The sequence below is a fragment of the Taudactylus pleione genome, unplaced genomic scaffold (genome assembly GCF_031769625.1).
Source record: "Taudactylus pleione unplaced genomic scaffold, aTauple2 ptg000114l, whole genome shotgun sequence".
Lineage (NCBI taxonomy): Eukaryota > Metazoa > Chordata > Amphibia > Anura > Myobatrachidae > Taudactylus > Taudactylus pleione.
This window is the reverse complement of record NW_028284516.1, coordinates 28,105,856-28,121,968: the sequence shown is the minus strand read 5'-3', so window position 1 is coordinate 28,121,968 and position 16,113 is coordinate 28,105,856. Positions and strand designations below refer to the sequence as shown.

The window sequence follows — 16,113 nt, the reverse complement described above, 5'->3', positions numbered from 1 at the left end:
AGTTATTTCCCCTCCCCCACATCCCACATAGTGCTTTCCTCTGCCCCTCATTCCACAAAGTGCTTTCCCTTTTCCCACCCCACATAGTGCTTTCCTCTGCCCTACATCCCACATAGTGCTTTCCTCTGCCCTACATCCCACATAGTGCTTTCCTCTGCCCTACATCCCACATAGTGCTTTCCTCTGCCCTACATCCTACATAGTGCTTTCCTCTGCCCCTCATTCCACAAAGTGCTTTCCCTTTTCCCACCCCACATAGTGCTTTCCTCTGCCCTACATCCCACATAGTGCTTTCCTCTGCCCTACACCCCACATAGTGCTTTCCTCTGCCCTACATCCCACATAGTGCTTTCCTTTGCCCTACATCCCACATAGTGCTTTCCCTTTTCCCACCCCACATAGTGCTTTCCTCTGCCCTACATCCCACATAGTGCTTTCCCTTTTCCCACCCCACATAGTGCTTTCCTCTGCCCTACATCCCACATAGTGCTTTCCTCTGCCTTACATCCCACATAGTGCTTTCCTCTGCCCCTCATTCCACAAAGTGCTTTCCCTTTTCCCACCCCACATAGTGCTTTCCTCTGCCCTACATCCCACATAGTGCTTTCCTCTGCCCTACACCCCACATAGTGCTTTCCTCTGCCCTACATCCCACATAGTGCTTTCCCTTTTCCCACCCCACATAGTGCTTTCCTCTGCCTTACATCCCACATAGTGCTTTCTATTTTCCCACCCACAATAGTGCTTTCCTCTGCCCTACATCCCACACATCCCACATAGTGCTTTCCCTTTTCCCACCCCACATAGTGCTTTCCTCTGCCCTACATCCCACATAGTGCTTTGCCCTGCCCTACATCCCACATAGTGTTTTCCTCTGCCCTACATCCCACATAGTGCTTTCCTCTGCCCTACATCCAACATAGTGCTTTCCCCTGCCCCATCCCACATAATTCTTTCCCCATCTCACATAGTTATTTCCCCTCCCCCACATCCCACATAGTGCTTTCCTCTGCCCCTCATTCCACAAAGTGCTTTCCCTTTTCCCACCCCACATAGTGCTTTCCTCTGCCCTACATCCCACATAGTGCTTTCCTCTGCCCTACATCCCACATAGTGCTTTCCTCTGCCCTACATCCCACATAGTGCTTTCCTCTGCCCTACATCCCACATAGTGCTTTCCTCTGCCCTACATCCCACATAGTGCTTTCCTCTGCCCCTCATTCCACAAAGTGCTTTCCCTTTTCCCACCCCACATAGTGCTTTCCTCTGCCCTACATCCCACATAGTGCTTTTCTCTGCCCTACACCCCACATATTGCTTTCCTCTGCCCTACATCCCACATAGTGCTTTCCTTTGCCCTACATCCCACATAGTGCTTTCCCTTTTCCCACCCCACATAGTGCTTTCCTCTGCCCTACATCCCACATAGTGCTTTCCCTTTTCCCACCCCACATAGTGCTTTCCTCTGCCATACATCCCACATAGTGCTTTCCTCTGCCTTACATCCCACATAGTGCTTTCCTCTGCCCCTCATTCCACAAAGTGCTTTCCCTTTTCCCACCCCACATAGTGCTTTCCTCTGCCCTACATCCCACATAGTGCTTTCCTCTGCCCTACACCCCACATAGTGTTTTCCTCTGCCCTACATCCCACACATCCCACATAGTGCTTTCCCTTTTCCCACCCCACATAGTGCTTTCCTCTGCCCTACATCCCACATAGTGCTTTCCTCTGCCCTACATCCCACATAGTGCTTTCCTCTGCCCTTCATTCCACAAAGTGCTTTCCCTTTTCCCACCCCACATAGTGCTTTCCTCTGCCCTACATCCCACATAGTGCTTTCCTCTGCCCTACACCCCACATAGTGCTTTCCTCTGCCCTACATCCCACATAGTGCTTTCCTTTGCCCTACATCCCACATAGTGCTTTCCCTTTTCCCACCCCACATAGTGCTTTCCTCTGCCCTACATCCCACATAGTGCATTCCCTTTTCCCACCCCACATAGTGCTTTCCTCTGCCATACATCCCACATAGTGCTTTCCTCTGCCTTACATCCCACATAGTGCTTTCCTCTGCCCCTCATTCCACAAAGTGCTTTCCCTTTTCCCAACCCACATAGTGCTTTCCTCTGCCCTACATCCCACATAGTGCTTTCCTCTGCCCTACACCCCACATAGTGTTTTCCTCTGCCCTACATCCCACACATCCCACATAGTGCTTTCCCTTTTCCCACCCCACATAGTGCTTTCCTCTGCCCTACATCCCACATAGTGCTTTCCTCTGCCCTACACCCCACATAGTGCTTTCCTCTGCCCTACATCCCACATAGTGCTTTCCTCTGCCCTACATCCCACATAGTGCTTTCCTCTGCCCTACATCCCACATAGTGCTTTCCTCTGCCCCTCATTCCACAAAGTGCTTTCCCTTTTCCCACCCCACATAGTGCTTTCCTCTGCCCTACATCCCACATAGTGCTTTCCTCTGCCCTACACCCCACATAGTGCTTTCCTCTGCCCTACATCCCACATAGTGCTTTCCTTTGCCCTACGTCCCACATAGTGCTTTCCCTTTTCCCACCCCACATAGTGCTTTCCTCTACCCTACATCCCACATAGTGCTTTCCCTTTTCCCACCCCACATAGTGCTTTCCTCTGCCATACATCCCACATAGTGCTTTCCTCTGCCTTACATCCCACATAGTGCTTTCCTCTGCCCCTCATTCCACAAAGTGCTTTCCCTTTTCCCACCCCACATAGTGCTTTCCTCTGCCCTACATCCCACATAGTGCTTTCCTCTGCCCTACACCCCACATAGTGTTTTCCTCTGCCCTACATCCCACACATCCCACATAGTGCTTTCCCTTTTCCCACCCCACATAGTGCTTTCCTCTGCCCTACATCCCACATAGTGCTTTCCTCTGCCCTACATCCCACATAGTGCTTTCCTCTGCCCTACATCCAACATAGTGCTTTCCCTTTTCCCACCCCACATAGTGCTTTTCTCTGCCTTACATCCCACATAGTGCTTTCCCTTTTCCCACCCACAATAGTGCTTTCCTCTGCCCTACATCCCACACATCCCACATAGTGCTTTCCCTTTTCCCACCCCACATAGTGCTTTCCTCTGCCCTACATCCCACATAGTGCTTTCCTCTGCCCTACATCCCACATAGTGCTTTCCTCTGTCCTACATCCCACATAGTGCTTTCCTCTGCCCTACATCCAACATAGTGCTTTCCTCTGCCCTACACCCCACATAGTGTTTTCCTCTGCCCTACATCCCACACATCCCACATAGTGCTTTCCCTTTTCCCACCCCACATAGTGCTTTCCTCTGCCCTACATCCCACATAGTGCTTTCCTCTGCCCTACATCCCACATAGTGCTTTCCTCTGCCCTTCATTCCACAAAGTGCTTTCCCTTTTCCCACCCCACATAGTGCTTTCCTCTGCCCTACATCCCACATAGTGCTTTCCTCTGCCCTACACCCCACATAGTGCTTTCCTCTGCCCTACATCCCACATAGTGCTTTCCTTTGCCCTACATCCCACATAGTGCTTTCCCTTTTCCCACCCCACATAGTGCTTTCCTCTGCCCTACATCCCACATAGTGCATTCCCTTTTCCCACCCCACATAGTGCTTTCCTCTGCCATACATCCCACATAGTGCTTTCCTCTGCCTTACATCCCACATAGTGCTTTCCTCTGCCCCTCATTCCACAAAGTGCTTTCCCTTTTCCCAACCCACATAGTGCTTTCCTCTGCCCTACATCCCACATAGTGCTTTCCTCTGCCCTACACCCCACATAGTGTTTTCCTCTGCCCTACATCCCACACATCCCACATAGTGCTTTCCCTTTTCCCACCCCACATAGTGCTTTCCTCTGCCCTACATCCCACATAGTGCTTTCCTCTGCCCTACACCCCACATAGTGCTTTCCTCTGCCCTACATCCCACATAGTGCTTTCCTCTGCCCTACATCCCACATAGTGCTTTCCTCTGCCCTACATCCCACATAGTGCTTTCCTCTGCCCCTCATTCCACAAAGTGCTTTCCCTTTTCCCACCCCACATAGTGCTTTCCTCTGCCCTACATCCCACATAGTGCTTTCCTCTGCCCTACACCCCACATAGTGCTTTCCTCTGCCCTACATCCCACATAGTGCTTTCTTTTGCCCTACGTCCCACATAGTGCTTTCCCTTTTCCCACCCCACATAGTGCTTTCCTCTACCCTACATCCCACATAGTGCTTTCCCTTTTCCCACCCCACATAGTGCTTTCCTCTGCCATACATCCCACATAGTGCTTTCCTCTGCCTTACATCCCACATAGTGCTTTCCTCTGCCCCTCATTCCACAAAGTGCTTTCCCTTTTCCCACCCCACATAGTGCTTTCCTCTGCCCTACATCCCACATAGTGCTTTCCTCTGCCCTACACCCCACATAGTGTTTTCCTCTGCCCTACATCCCACACATCCCACATAGTGCTTTCCCTTTTCCCACCCCACATAGTGCTTTCCTCTGCCCTACATCCCACATAGTGCTTTCCTCTGCCCTACATCCCACATAGTGCTTTCCTCTGCCCTACATCCAACATAGTGCTTTCCCTTTTCCCACCCCACATAGTGCTTTTCTCTGCCTTACATCCCACATAGTGCTTTCCCTTTTCCCACCCACAATAGTGCTTTCCTCTGCCCTACATCCCACACATCCCACATAGTGCTTTCCCTTTTCCCACCCCACATAGTGCTTTCCTCTGCCCTACATCCCACATAGTGCTTTCCTCTGCCCTACATCCCACATAGTGCTTTCCTCTGTCCTACATCCCACATAGTGCTTTCCCTTTTCCCACCCCACATAGTGCTTTCCTCTGCCCTACATCCCACATAGTGCTTTCCCTTTTCCCACCCCACATAGTGCTTTCCTCTGCCCTACATCCCACACATCCCACATAGGGCCTGATTTAGAGCCGGACGCAATTAGCACTCGCTCGTCCAGAAAATAGAGGTGGCTATTCAACTGAACCGTTCGCTGTTTCCAGTCTGTTCACGCCTCTAGGTCTGAACGAGCGAACAAATCTTGCAGCCGTTTTTTGGGAAACTACGCCCCCTGGCCGCTCGCATCCTACGTCATGTCCGCTATTTATCAGATTAATCGAGTACATCGACCAGGGTATGGACTGCTCGCTATTCTTGTGGTTGGTTTTTGCTACCACAATTTTGCGAGCAGTTCTGGCTATTAAATAACCCAATGACGTGGTCAATGATGCTGCTGTTTTAATTATGCACACCCATAAAACGCCCGTTTTGACCTTTAAGCACGCCTGCGATCGGATCTCCACTCCCCGTTTTCAAGCACCTTCCCCTGTTACCACCCACTTACGCCTCATTCTGTCACTCAAATTATCAGGCATTCGCTATTTTGCGAGCACATTTCGGCCGCACTGACTGGTTCGCGTATGCGTATATCGATCCGTACGCATGCGCAGTTGGGCAAACATCGCTCGGAGCGAACGAGCGGCCGCTTACGAGTGGCTCTGAATCAGGCCCATAGTGCTTTCCATTTTCCCACCCCACATAGTGCTTTCCTCTGCCTTACATCCCACATAGTGCTTTCCCCTGGGATGCAGTCAGGAAGCCGATGGTCGAAATGCCAACAGCCGGCTTCCCGACTGTCTAATCCCGGCATGGGTCTAATGATAGGCGGCGAAATCCCGGCGCCTATCATTATCCCTATGCCGGGAGACCGACGCCCTGCATACCGAACAAAGGTAAGCCGGACAGTGGGCGCGGACAGCCGCAGGGAGGGTAGGGTTAGGTTAGGGGCACCCGGGGGGAACTTAGGGTTAGGCATCCCCTAGGAGGGTTAGGCTAGGGGAAGGGGGGGTCAGGGTTAGGCACCCCTGGGGGGAGGTTAGGGTTAGGCACCCCCCCAGGAGACTTAGGTTTAGGCTGCGGGGACGGGGGTTAGGTTTAGGCACTTAGGGGGGGTTAGGGTTAGGCACTAAGGGGGGAGGTTAGGGTTAGGTAGCACGAATGGATGGTTAGGGTTAGGGGGGGACAGGGTTAGTTGTACTTACCTAAATCACCTGTCGGGATCTTCACTCTTGCCATGCGGTCGACAGTCATTCATACTGATTCCTTTCCACTGCCCCCATTCCACATAATGCTTCCCCAATCAAACAAAGTGTTTCCTTGACTTCTGCCACGGCACAGTGGTTGAAAAAAACGCTGGTCTATAGGTACATATAGCTGTATATAAAATTATGTGCAGCTTATTGCTCAGTGGTTGAAGTTTTGTGGTAAGTAATGTTTAGCTGCATGTACTACAAGATAGGTTGAGGTATGTATAGTTGCATGTCAAGAGGGTTAGAATTACATATAGTTGCATGCAAAAACAGATGGAGGCATATATACTTGCATATACACTGGGTGGATTTATGAATTCAATGGTTGTATGGACAATAAGTGGACATATATATATAGCGGTGTGGTTAATAAGATGGGTTATGGGGCCTGATTCTGAGTCACACGCAATCCGCACGTAAAGCTGATGTTCACGTAGTTGATCAATTATTTGCGAAAAAATCTGAAAACCCCCACGGTGCAAAGAGTGTTGCCCAAAGTTACTGTTGTGTTTAGGTCAGATGGGATCTGACATGGGTCGGAAAAGTGATGGGCATTCCTGGGGAGGGACTGGGAGGTGGCTACTAGTGCACACAAATATGGTCCACTCGGTAAGCATATTACACATACGTAAATATTTTTGGGATATTTTGTTACAATATCATTTACCAATAATTTGTTTTGCAGATTAGGCCCAGTGACGGGAGCTACGGTTTTGGCTTGGAGGATAAGAATAAAGTGCCAATTGTTAAATACCTTGAGCGAGGTTCTAATGCTGAGGTAAGACAGTACCTAAACTGATAATGTTGAATATTGCATTACAGATTTGATTCAACATACTGTAATTGCGGAACAATAGGTTCAAAACCTGTAAACATTCTTTCCAACATTCCCAGTCAAACAATGTATGAGAACTTTGTTTTCATTACCTAATCTGTACCAGGCAAATGACCATTTCAAAGTAATTGGTTGCTGTAGGTTGCTGTGGGAAAGGGAATTGATGGGCTGGACTTAGGGGAGTGGATGGGCTGGACTGTCTGAGGATAGGTGTAGGCTTGGGCCTGCCTGGGAGGGGTTGGGTATGGGTTCCCGGCGGTCGCGATGGCACCGATCTTAATACCGACAGTGGCATCCCTGACAGTCAGAATCCCTACACTCGTAGGTAAGTATACTACCACTAACCCTAACCCCTCCCCGCACCCTTAACCTAACTCTCACCCCTTAGTGCCTAACCCTAAACCTCCCCTTAGTGCCTAATCCTAACCCCTAACCATAAACCTAACCCTTTCCTAAACCCTGATACTTACCTTCGGGATTTCGGCGCCGGTATTTACACCGTCGTCATCTCGCACGCTGGGATGCTGACTACATCCCACCAGGGAGCCATAGACACACCCCCACGTGGAAAAGGCCATGGCCACATCCCACACTTGGCCACACCCCCTCTGTAGTACCAGCCCCCTGCTATTTTGAATCCAAAATTACCTGTGCAGCAATTTACCTAAATCTCCCCCAGTACTATTCATTACAGTTTGGTCTCTGGCTGCCATTGTTATGATGGTAACTGGGAACACAGGATTACTGAGCAAAACAGCCACATTTATTCTGAGGAGTTTGCACAGGATTTTAAACAATACAGAAGAGGGGAAGATTTAGTTTTGCGTAGCCAGGTTATTATTAGATAATACATATATATTATTAGAGAAGAAGTAATACAGTGGTGCGCCTTTTGACCAGGGATCGTAAGTGGATTAATAGCAGCTGACATAGAAGGGATTCTGCCAAAACCCCTTAAAAAAACCAAATGAACAAGTTGTAAATGTCTGCGCTTATAACCACTAATTAAAATAATGCTTCAAAGCTGTTAATCATAATTTATTATTAACAAAATACATTTAAATAACATAAACAAAATAGAACTGCAGTTCCTAGGATAATGGATACAATATTAGATCAAATGACAAGATGTAACAATTAGTGCACTGAATAATAAATTGAAATGAGTATCCAAAAATGGTCCCAACTGGTAAAAATACTTTAAAAAATGACTCGTGAACAATAATTGAATGTCCTGTTAATCAAATTATATGAGTACATGGCCTTTCTTGGCAAAAAAAAATCACACACCATATGTGTAATGGTGTATTAATAGCCTTTCCCCATATGCAGGGGATAATATCCGACAAATGGAACTTAGTAGCAATGTCACTCACCACTCCCCTATAATGGAATAGCACAGATATATCGGGATCCTGGCTTGCAATTAACCAGGGGCGGATTGGGCCGCCGGGAAGCCGGGCTGGTTCCCGCTGGGTCGGTCCCTTAGCTGCCTTTAGGGGGTGGCGGCCGCACCACCCTCACCCCGGAAGCCCGGCTGCAGCGAACAGGGTTCAGCTCCAATTGCGCAGCATCACAGGCTGCTTACTATATCTAAAGTAAAATGGCCGCCGGGGGCAGTGCGGCTTGGCCCCCCTAGCACAGACAGTGGGCATCATGCACTGAGCTGAGCAGTCTGTGTTCAGCCTGTGCTGTGATCGGAGCCTGTGTAATGTGCGGAGAGTGCATTAAACATGCTCCGATCACAGCCCTGGCTGAACACAGACTGCTCAGCTCAGTGCACGATGCGGACTGTGCGGTAGCCGGAGGCTGGAGTTCTCCTCTGAACTCCAGCTTCCGGCTCTCCCCACAGGCACTAAGGGAGAGACGTCATGACCGTCTCTCCCATGGTTCCGAGGAGCAGCCTGGCGGACCAGAGGGCGGAGGACTCAGGAGCGGGTTTAAGGTAAGTTTTTATTTTTTGTGTGTGTGTGTGTGTGTTAGCGGCTATAAGGGCACTCCAGGGGGCATTACTATAAGGGCATTCCAGGGGGCATTACTATAAGGGCACTCCAGGGGGCATTACTATAAGGGCACTCCAGGGGGCATTACTATAAGGGAACTACAGGGGGAATTACTATATGGGCACTTCAGGGGGCATTACTATAAGGGCACTCCAGGGGGCATTATTATAAGGGAACTCCAGGGGGGCATTACTATAATGGCACTCCAGGGGGCATTACTATAAGGGCACTCCAGGGGGCATTACTATAAGGGAACTCCAGGGGGAATTACTATATGGGCACTTCAGGGGGCATTACTATAAGGGCACTCCAGGGGGCATTACTATAAGGGAACTACAGGGGGAATTACTATATGGGCACTTCAGGGGGCATTACTATAAGGGCACTCCAGGGGGCATTACTATAAGGGCACTCCAGGGGGCATTACTATAAGGGCACTCCAGGGGGGCATTACTATAAGGGCACTCCAGGGGGCATTACTATAAGGGCACTCCAGGGGGCATCACTATAAGGGCACTCCAGGGGGCATTACTATAAGGGCACTCCAGGGGGCATTACTATAAGGGCACTCCAGAGGGCATTACAATAAGGGGACTACAGGGGGCTTTACTATAAGGGCACTACAGGGGGCATTACTATAAGGGCACTACAGGGGCATTATTAATAGGGTATTACCATATGGGCACTACAGGAGCATTACTATAAGGGCACTACAGGAGGCATTACTATAAGGGCACTACAGGGGCATTATTAATAAGGTATTACCATATGGGCGCTACAGGAGCATTACTAATGGGGTATTACCATATGGGCACTGCAGGGGGCATTACTATGGGGTAATTTCCATATGGGTACTACTACAGGAGCATTACTATGGGGACATTACTACGTTTAGAGTGCCACTCATCCACTTGCTCTATATATATATATATATATATATATATGTATATATATGTATATGTATACACATTTGTGTTTACTTGTGTGTCTATATATATAGATATATGGAATGCCACCACTCGGGATCCCGGCAGTCAAAATCCCGACTCCGCTCTTGGTTCCTAAAGCTAACCTCCCCTTCCCCGTGCCCTAAACCTAACCCTTTTCCCTCAGTACCTAACCCTAACCTTCCCCCTGGTGCCTAGCCCCTAAACCTCCCCTAGTGCCTAGGCCCTAACCCTCCCCCTAGTGCCTAGGCCCTAACCCTCCCCCTAGTGCCTAGGCCCTAACCCTTCCCCTAGTGCCTAGGCCCTAACCCTCCCCATAGTGCCTAGGCCCTAACCCTTCCCCTAGTGCCTAGCCCCTAACCCTTCCCCTAGTTCTTAGCCCCTAACCCTCCCCCTAGTGCCTTAGTGCCTAGCCCTTAACCCTCCCCCTAGTGCCTAGCCCCTAACCCTCCCCCTAAACCTAAAAATGGTGTGGCACTCTTGACTGTATCTGTATTGGTGTTTTGCTGTATTTACTGCTGTGCATCATGCAAGGGGTTAGTAGTAGCCATGACTGCATCCAATTTAGAATCAGGTACTATAATGAGGGAGTACCCTGTCCCCTCACCATACCCCGTCTTCTGAACTGAGCCTGTCCCATTAGGGCTGCTTCCAAAAATTTCCCGGGCTGGTTTTCCATCCCAATCCGCCCCTGCAATAAATCCCTTGGTTTGTGGTACGGTGCAATGCAACTCCTGTGGTATTGGAGTGGACAATGAAGTGGCGTGGTTAGCCTCCGGCAATTAATAGCCTGCTGATAAATCCACGCGCTGTGCTGGCAGAATGAACACCAACAGAGAGCGGTCAGCCTCCAGCAGTAAACGACTAGTTGTTGACTCCACGCTGCCACCTCCACGTCCTCAGTTGCTGCTCGGTATGATGACCGACGGGGGATCCGGACAACAGCAACAACGGCTGGCCAGACGCAAACAAGGTGGGTGAGCTGGTCGTGAGTGGAATAAAGCTTCTGAATAGAATAGTCCAATGAAAAACCTTTATGTCCCAGAAGCACTGCAGAAACTAATTTGTTCCCTTGATGCATTTCTCCCCTCTCACAGGGATTTTATCAAAAGGTAATATCAATCCTGTGCACATAGGAAGGCTATTTCTGAAAACAATTGAAGAGTTGGATCGTAATGTTTTTTTAGACTCCTCTAACAAACAAAGACATAAACCTAATATTGATAAATCTAGTATCTTTATCTCTAAATATAATAGCTGTTCTCATAAAATTTGTAAGATTTTTGATAAGAATTACAAAGTATTACGTTTAGACCCTCTTTTGAAAAATGAATTGGATGTTAAGCCAACAATTGTATTAAAAAAGGCAGACAATCTCAAGAATTATTGGCCCCCCGTTTCTTTAAAAAGAAAAAGGAAGTGTCCAAATGGCCCTCTAAGACTGTGGGGTGTTTTAAATGTGCTCAGTCATGTTGTATGACTTGTAGCTTTATTCAACATAGGACTATGGACCTCATTCAGACCCGCTCGCAAGCGCTGAGCGCTCGCAAGCGGGGAGTGCACACGGGCCCCTTCCTCTGTTAAGACGCCCCTGACCATTACACATATGGTGTGTGTTTTTTTTGCCAAGAAAAGCCATGTACTCATATATTTTGATTAACAGGACATTCAATTATTGTTCACGAGTCATTTTTTAAGGTATTTTTACCAGTTGGGACCATTTTTGGATACTCATTTCAATTTATTATTCAGTGCACTAATTGTTACATCTTGTCATTTGATTTAATGTTGTATCCATTATCCTAGGAACTGCAGTTCTATTTTGTTTATGTTATTTAAATGTATTATGTTAATAATAAATTGTGATTAACAGCTCTGAAGCATTATTTTAATTAGTGGTTATAAGTGCAGACATTTACATCTTGTTCTTATATATTATTATATAAAGGGATGACATACACACATTTACATATGTAAAAAGTATAGTATTTTTTTAAGCCATACCTAGAGCTACACATAGCAGTATTTTAGATGAGAAAAAAATAGTAGTACCTTTAAAATAATGTTGTTAGTATGCTGCTGTGTATTTATTTTTGTTTTAAATTGTGTTTCTCAAATATGTTTCTTGCTTGTTAACTTCAGGTATATTATAAGGGGTAAATTTACTAAGCTGAGAGTTTGGGGGAGTTTGCAAACTCTTGAGAGTTTGGGCATTTTTTCCCACTTTCAATTTACTAATGTCAAACTCGAGAGAGAGATCTCCTTTGCTACGGGAAAATACTGGAGAGTTAGCAAACTCTCTTCAATTCACCATCGGCAAAATTGGAGAACCTTTTCACTGGTGAAGATAGGATTCTGGAATGTACCAAGCAGAGAGTTTCTAAACTCTCATGAGATGGGAAAACTCTCCTGTAAAAACTCGTGAAAAAAATACACCTGCCTGTGATCTGAGAGTTTGGCAGATGCATACACAGATCGCTGTGATCCATGTATATTTCTGCCTGTAAATATAGAGAATACATTTAAATATCAGAAAAAAAATAACATAGGGTCCCCCCCCCTAAAGCTTAGCCATCCCCAGGCTTGCCAGCCTGTCCTGGTGTCTAAGATTACAGGGAAAAATGTGTATGGTTCTCCCATAATTTAGAAACCAACACCAGGCTGCAGGGACTGTCCTGATTTTAAATATAGGGGGGAAAAAATTGCGTAGGGTCCCAACTATATTTAAAACCAGCACCAGACCCAAAACGGCCGGACTGTAATGCCACAGCCCGGAGACCCTTTCACCGGGGCTCCGGGTCCAAGCCGGTCAGGCCAAGCCGGGGATCTCAGGGAATTGTCAGTAGCCGAAGCCAATCAGCCGCTGCTCTACAGTCAGCGCAGCCGCTGATTGGCTGGTCGGGACTTGCAAAGCCCGTGCCGTCCCGTCAACTGGCATTCGGGAGGTATCAGTATGTGTGGCAACCCACATACTGATACACGGTGTGTGGTGCGGTAAGTTAGTTTTTTTGTTTTACAAAGGCCATGGATTACTGCGGAGACCAGCGCTAGGATATAGGGGAGTATGAAATCTTTTTTGCAGGGCCAGTCAATACAGAATCTAGTGGAGAAGGGGACAGAAACATCTGGTATAGGTAAGTATGTGTGAATGGGTAGGTGTGTGTAATAAAGTTTTAATAATCACGGTGTGTGTGTTTTGTCTTTATTTAACTATTTATTTTACAGTGGGGGTACAGGTGCCTCCCGTCTGCTGGCACTTGTAGTTCCACAAGTGCCAAAGGGCAGCATGCTGGCACCTGTAGTTTCACTGTAAAATACAATAGTATAATTATATTTCCTCACTTTATTACCCCCGTACCCAATGCTCCAGGGGTGCGGGGAAGAGCCCCAGGCTTCAGACCAAGCCTGGGGTTAAGGGAGAGGGGGGACCCATTTTTTGGCTTAGCCTGACCGGCTTGGGCTGCTAATGCTTTGGACCCGAAGCCCCGGTGAAAGCTGTGGCATTACAGCCCGGCCGTTTTGGGTCTGGTGTTGGTTTTAAATATAGGGGGGACCCTACGCAATTTTTCCCCCTATATTTAAAATCAGGACTGTCCCTGCAGCCTGGTGTTGGTTTCTAAATTAAGGGGGAACCATACACATTTTGTTCCCCTCAATCTTAGAAACCAGGACATGCTGGCAAGCCTGGGGCTGGTTAAGCTTTAGGGGGAGGGGGCCCTATGTCATTTTTTTTAACCACGTTTAACCCGTTTTTTTACAGGTACAACACAAGCAGCTTACACATATCTCACTGATATGTGCAGGCTGCTTGCTCGGGAGAGTTTTGCAGAGAGAAGACACTGCAATCTCCAGTGAGTCATCTCCTGCAAAACCTGCTACTCGGGGGAGAAATCTGCAAAACCTGCTACTCTGCAGAGAAATCTCGTTCTGCTTCACCATCGGCCATCTCACTCTCAGTTAAACTCCCTTCTTTGTACATTTGAGAGTCTCTGAAGCTTCAAATCACCCGAGTTTAGGTGAAGCTAATCGAGTTGAAAAAAAGCAAACTCTCCCACACAATTCTTAGTAAATTTACCCCTAAATGTTAATTTTGTCATATATTAAAATATTTTCTAATCAAAAGCAAACAGGGGGATTTGTGCTCATTTAAACCATAATTTAGATATGCATTTTATTTTAGATTAATAAATTGTGAATGTATGAAATGTTTTTGTAATATTTTACAAGAAGCATGTCTTAAGCTGGGTACACAGTATACAATGTATTGTACGATATATCGTTCCAACGTGGATTGGAAAGTTATATCGTACACATTGTATCATTTGCATGCCCAATCTGTCGTTAACGATGGTCATTCATTGCATCATCCCATTCTTTGTTCTTAACGATGTGGCAGCATGTAATGACACATCGCGCCGTCGGACACCAGAACGTGCAGTGTGTATGGCATGTGCTATGTATTGTTACATCTCATGGCACCATTGCTGGGTAGGCACATCGTACGTATAGTACTATGTACCCAGATTTAGAAGCAGTTTATTCAGGGAATTAAGCCTGACCACTGGCAGATGATTTTGAAAAAGGCATTAGAAAGGAAAACCTCAGGAGTTTGTGTAAGGTGGTTCTGTGTGTGACCTGATCACATGGGGATGAGTTTAATGAAATATGTCTAAAGTACCTGATAACATTTATTTTTCAGCATAAATCAGGTGCAACACAGATGAACACAAAATAATAAATGCCTAGCCCCAATTCAGGGCAACTAACTCCCTGACTAATTGGGCAGCTAGTCTGCAAAACACAGTCTCTCGGAGTCAAAGTCCCAGTATAGGTATTCTCGCAGGCTCCAGCCTACTCACCTTCAGGCTCCTGGCCTGCTTGCAGTCTCACACTTTGCTCCCAGCAGAGTAACATACACAGTCTTTGGAGTTTTAGGGTTCCCCCTACCTCCTGTAGCTCTGAACAAGGCTACCTAGCCACCAGTGGCTTCCCAGCCCATACTGGTCTCCAACTGCAGTCCCACCTAGACTGGACACACAGGTCTCAGCCTATCCTGGCTGCAGAGTCTTGCAGACTGACTCTCTCTCTCTCTCTCTCTCTCCTGCAATTAGGCATGCCAGACCTTGCTTTTCTCCCCTGTGTGGGCAGATCCATCCTGCTCCACACAGAACACCTGTCAGTAATGCCATTTGCCTTCATACTGCTACACTGCCAATCACACTGCGAGTAACAAGTCGCTGCGAGTGACTACGGTAATTTACCTTGACACAGTGTGACTTAGATGCCTGCGCAGTTTACCGATAAATCGCTCAGTGCAATGCCGATTATTAGAATTGATTGCATCTCTGAATCAGGCCCACAAATTATATCACTCCTTTAGTAATGTAGCAGGGGCTGGGGTTTGCTGTGAAGATTAGAATTTGCATTGTGCAGTTCCCAATTTTGTTTTAACTGATATGGAGAGGAGTATAGAACCCATGCGTTTTTCCATGCACACTGTGTGTTCTACTCAAATATTGTTCTCTATAGTTTATTCTGTTTTTTCAGAGACCGAATAGTTCCTACTCATTAGGGATGGCCATGGGAAGCCCATCATCAAATAGCGAGTGTGCTTCCGACATCGAAACTTGTGATTGTTTGTGTATGCACAAGAATCCCAGTTTGCACATACATAATAGAGACCAGTAGCTGATTTTTAACATCTGTATTCAGCTGAATCCAATTTTTGGAAAACCACTGCTTCCACACAACATCAATGGTACCGAACACTGGAAAGCCTTCATATGGAAAAACACTAGCATTGGGGAAAAAACATAGATGGTTTAAACCATCAACCATTGATGTCCATGCCTAGTATAATAATAATAAATTAATAATTAATTTGCAATCCACATACATATTCTGGTTATATTTTACAGAACCTAGGAATCTAAATTAACTGGTATTGAATTTTACATATGCTAGTTATGTAATTTCCCAATGAAACCAAATCAGTTATACAGTGCATACGGAAAGTAATCTTAGAACTTCACTTTTTCCACATTTTGTTATGTTACAGCCTTATTCCAAAATGAAGTAAATTAATTTTTGTCCTCAAAATTCTATACACAATACCCCATAATGACGTGTAAAAAGTTTTTTTTAGATTTTTGCAAATTTAATTTAAAAAAAAACTAAGAAATCACATGTACACAAGTATTC

At 46.8% G+C, this 16,113-nt stretch overlaps 1 protein-coding gene across 1 annotated transcript in view; it reads left to right on the top strand.

The window, feature by feature from the left end:
* Positions 1–16,113, top strand: part of PREX2 (phosphatidylinositol-3,4,5-trisphosphate dependent Rac exchange factor 2) — a 435,974-nt gene that overhangs the window by 188,523 nt on the left and 231,338 nt on the right. The window contains exon 17 of the mRNA XM_088471582.1: positions 6,813–6,905. Coding sequence (XP_088327708.1) covers positions 6,813–6,905 — 93 coding nt within the window. The remainder of the gene's footprint in view (positions 1–6,812; positions 6,906–16,113) is intronic.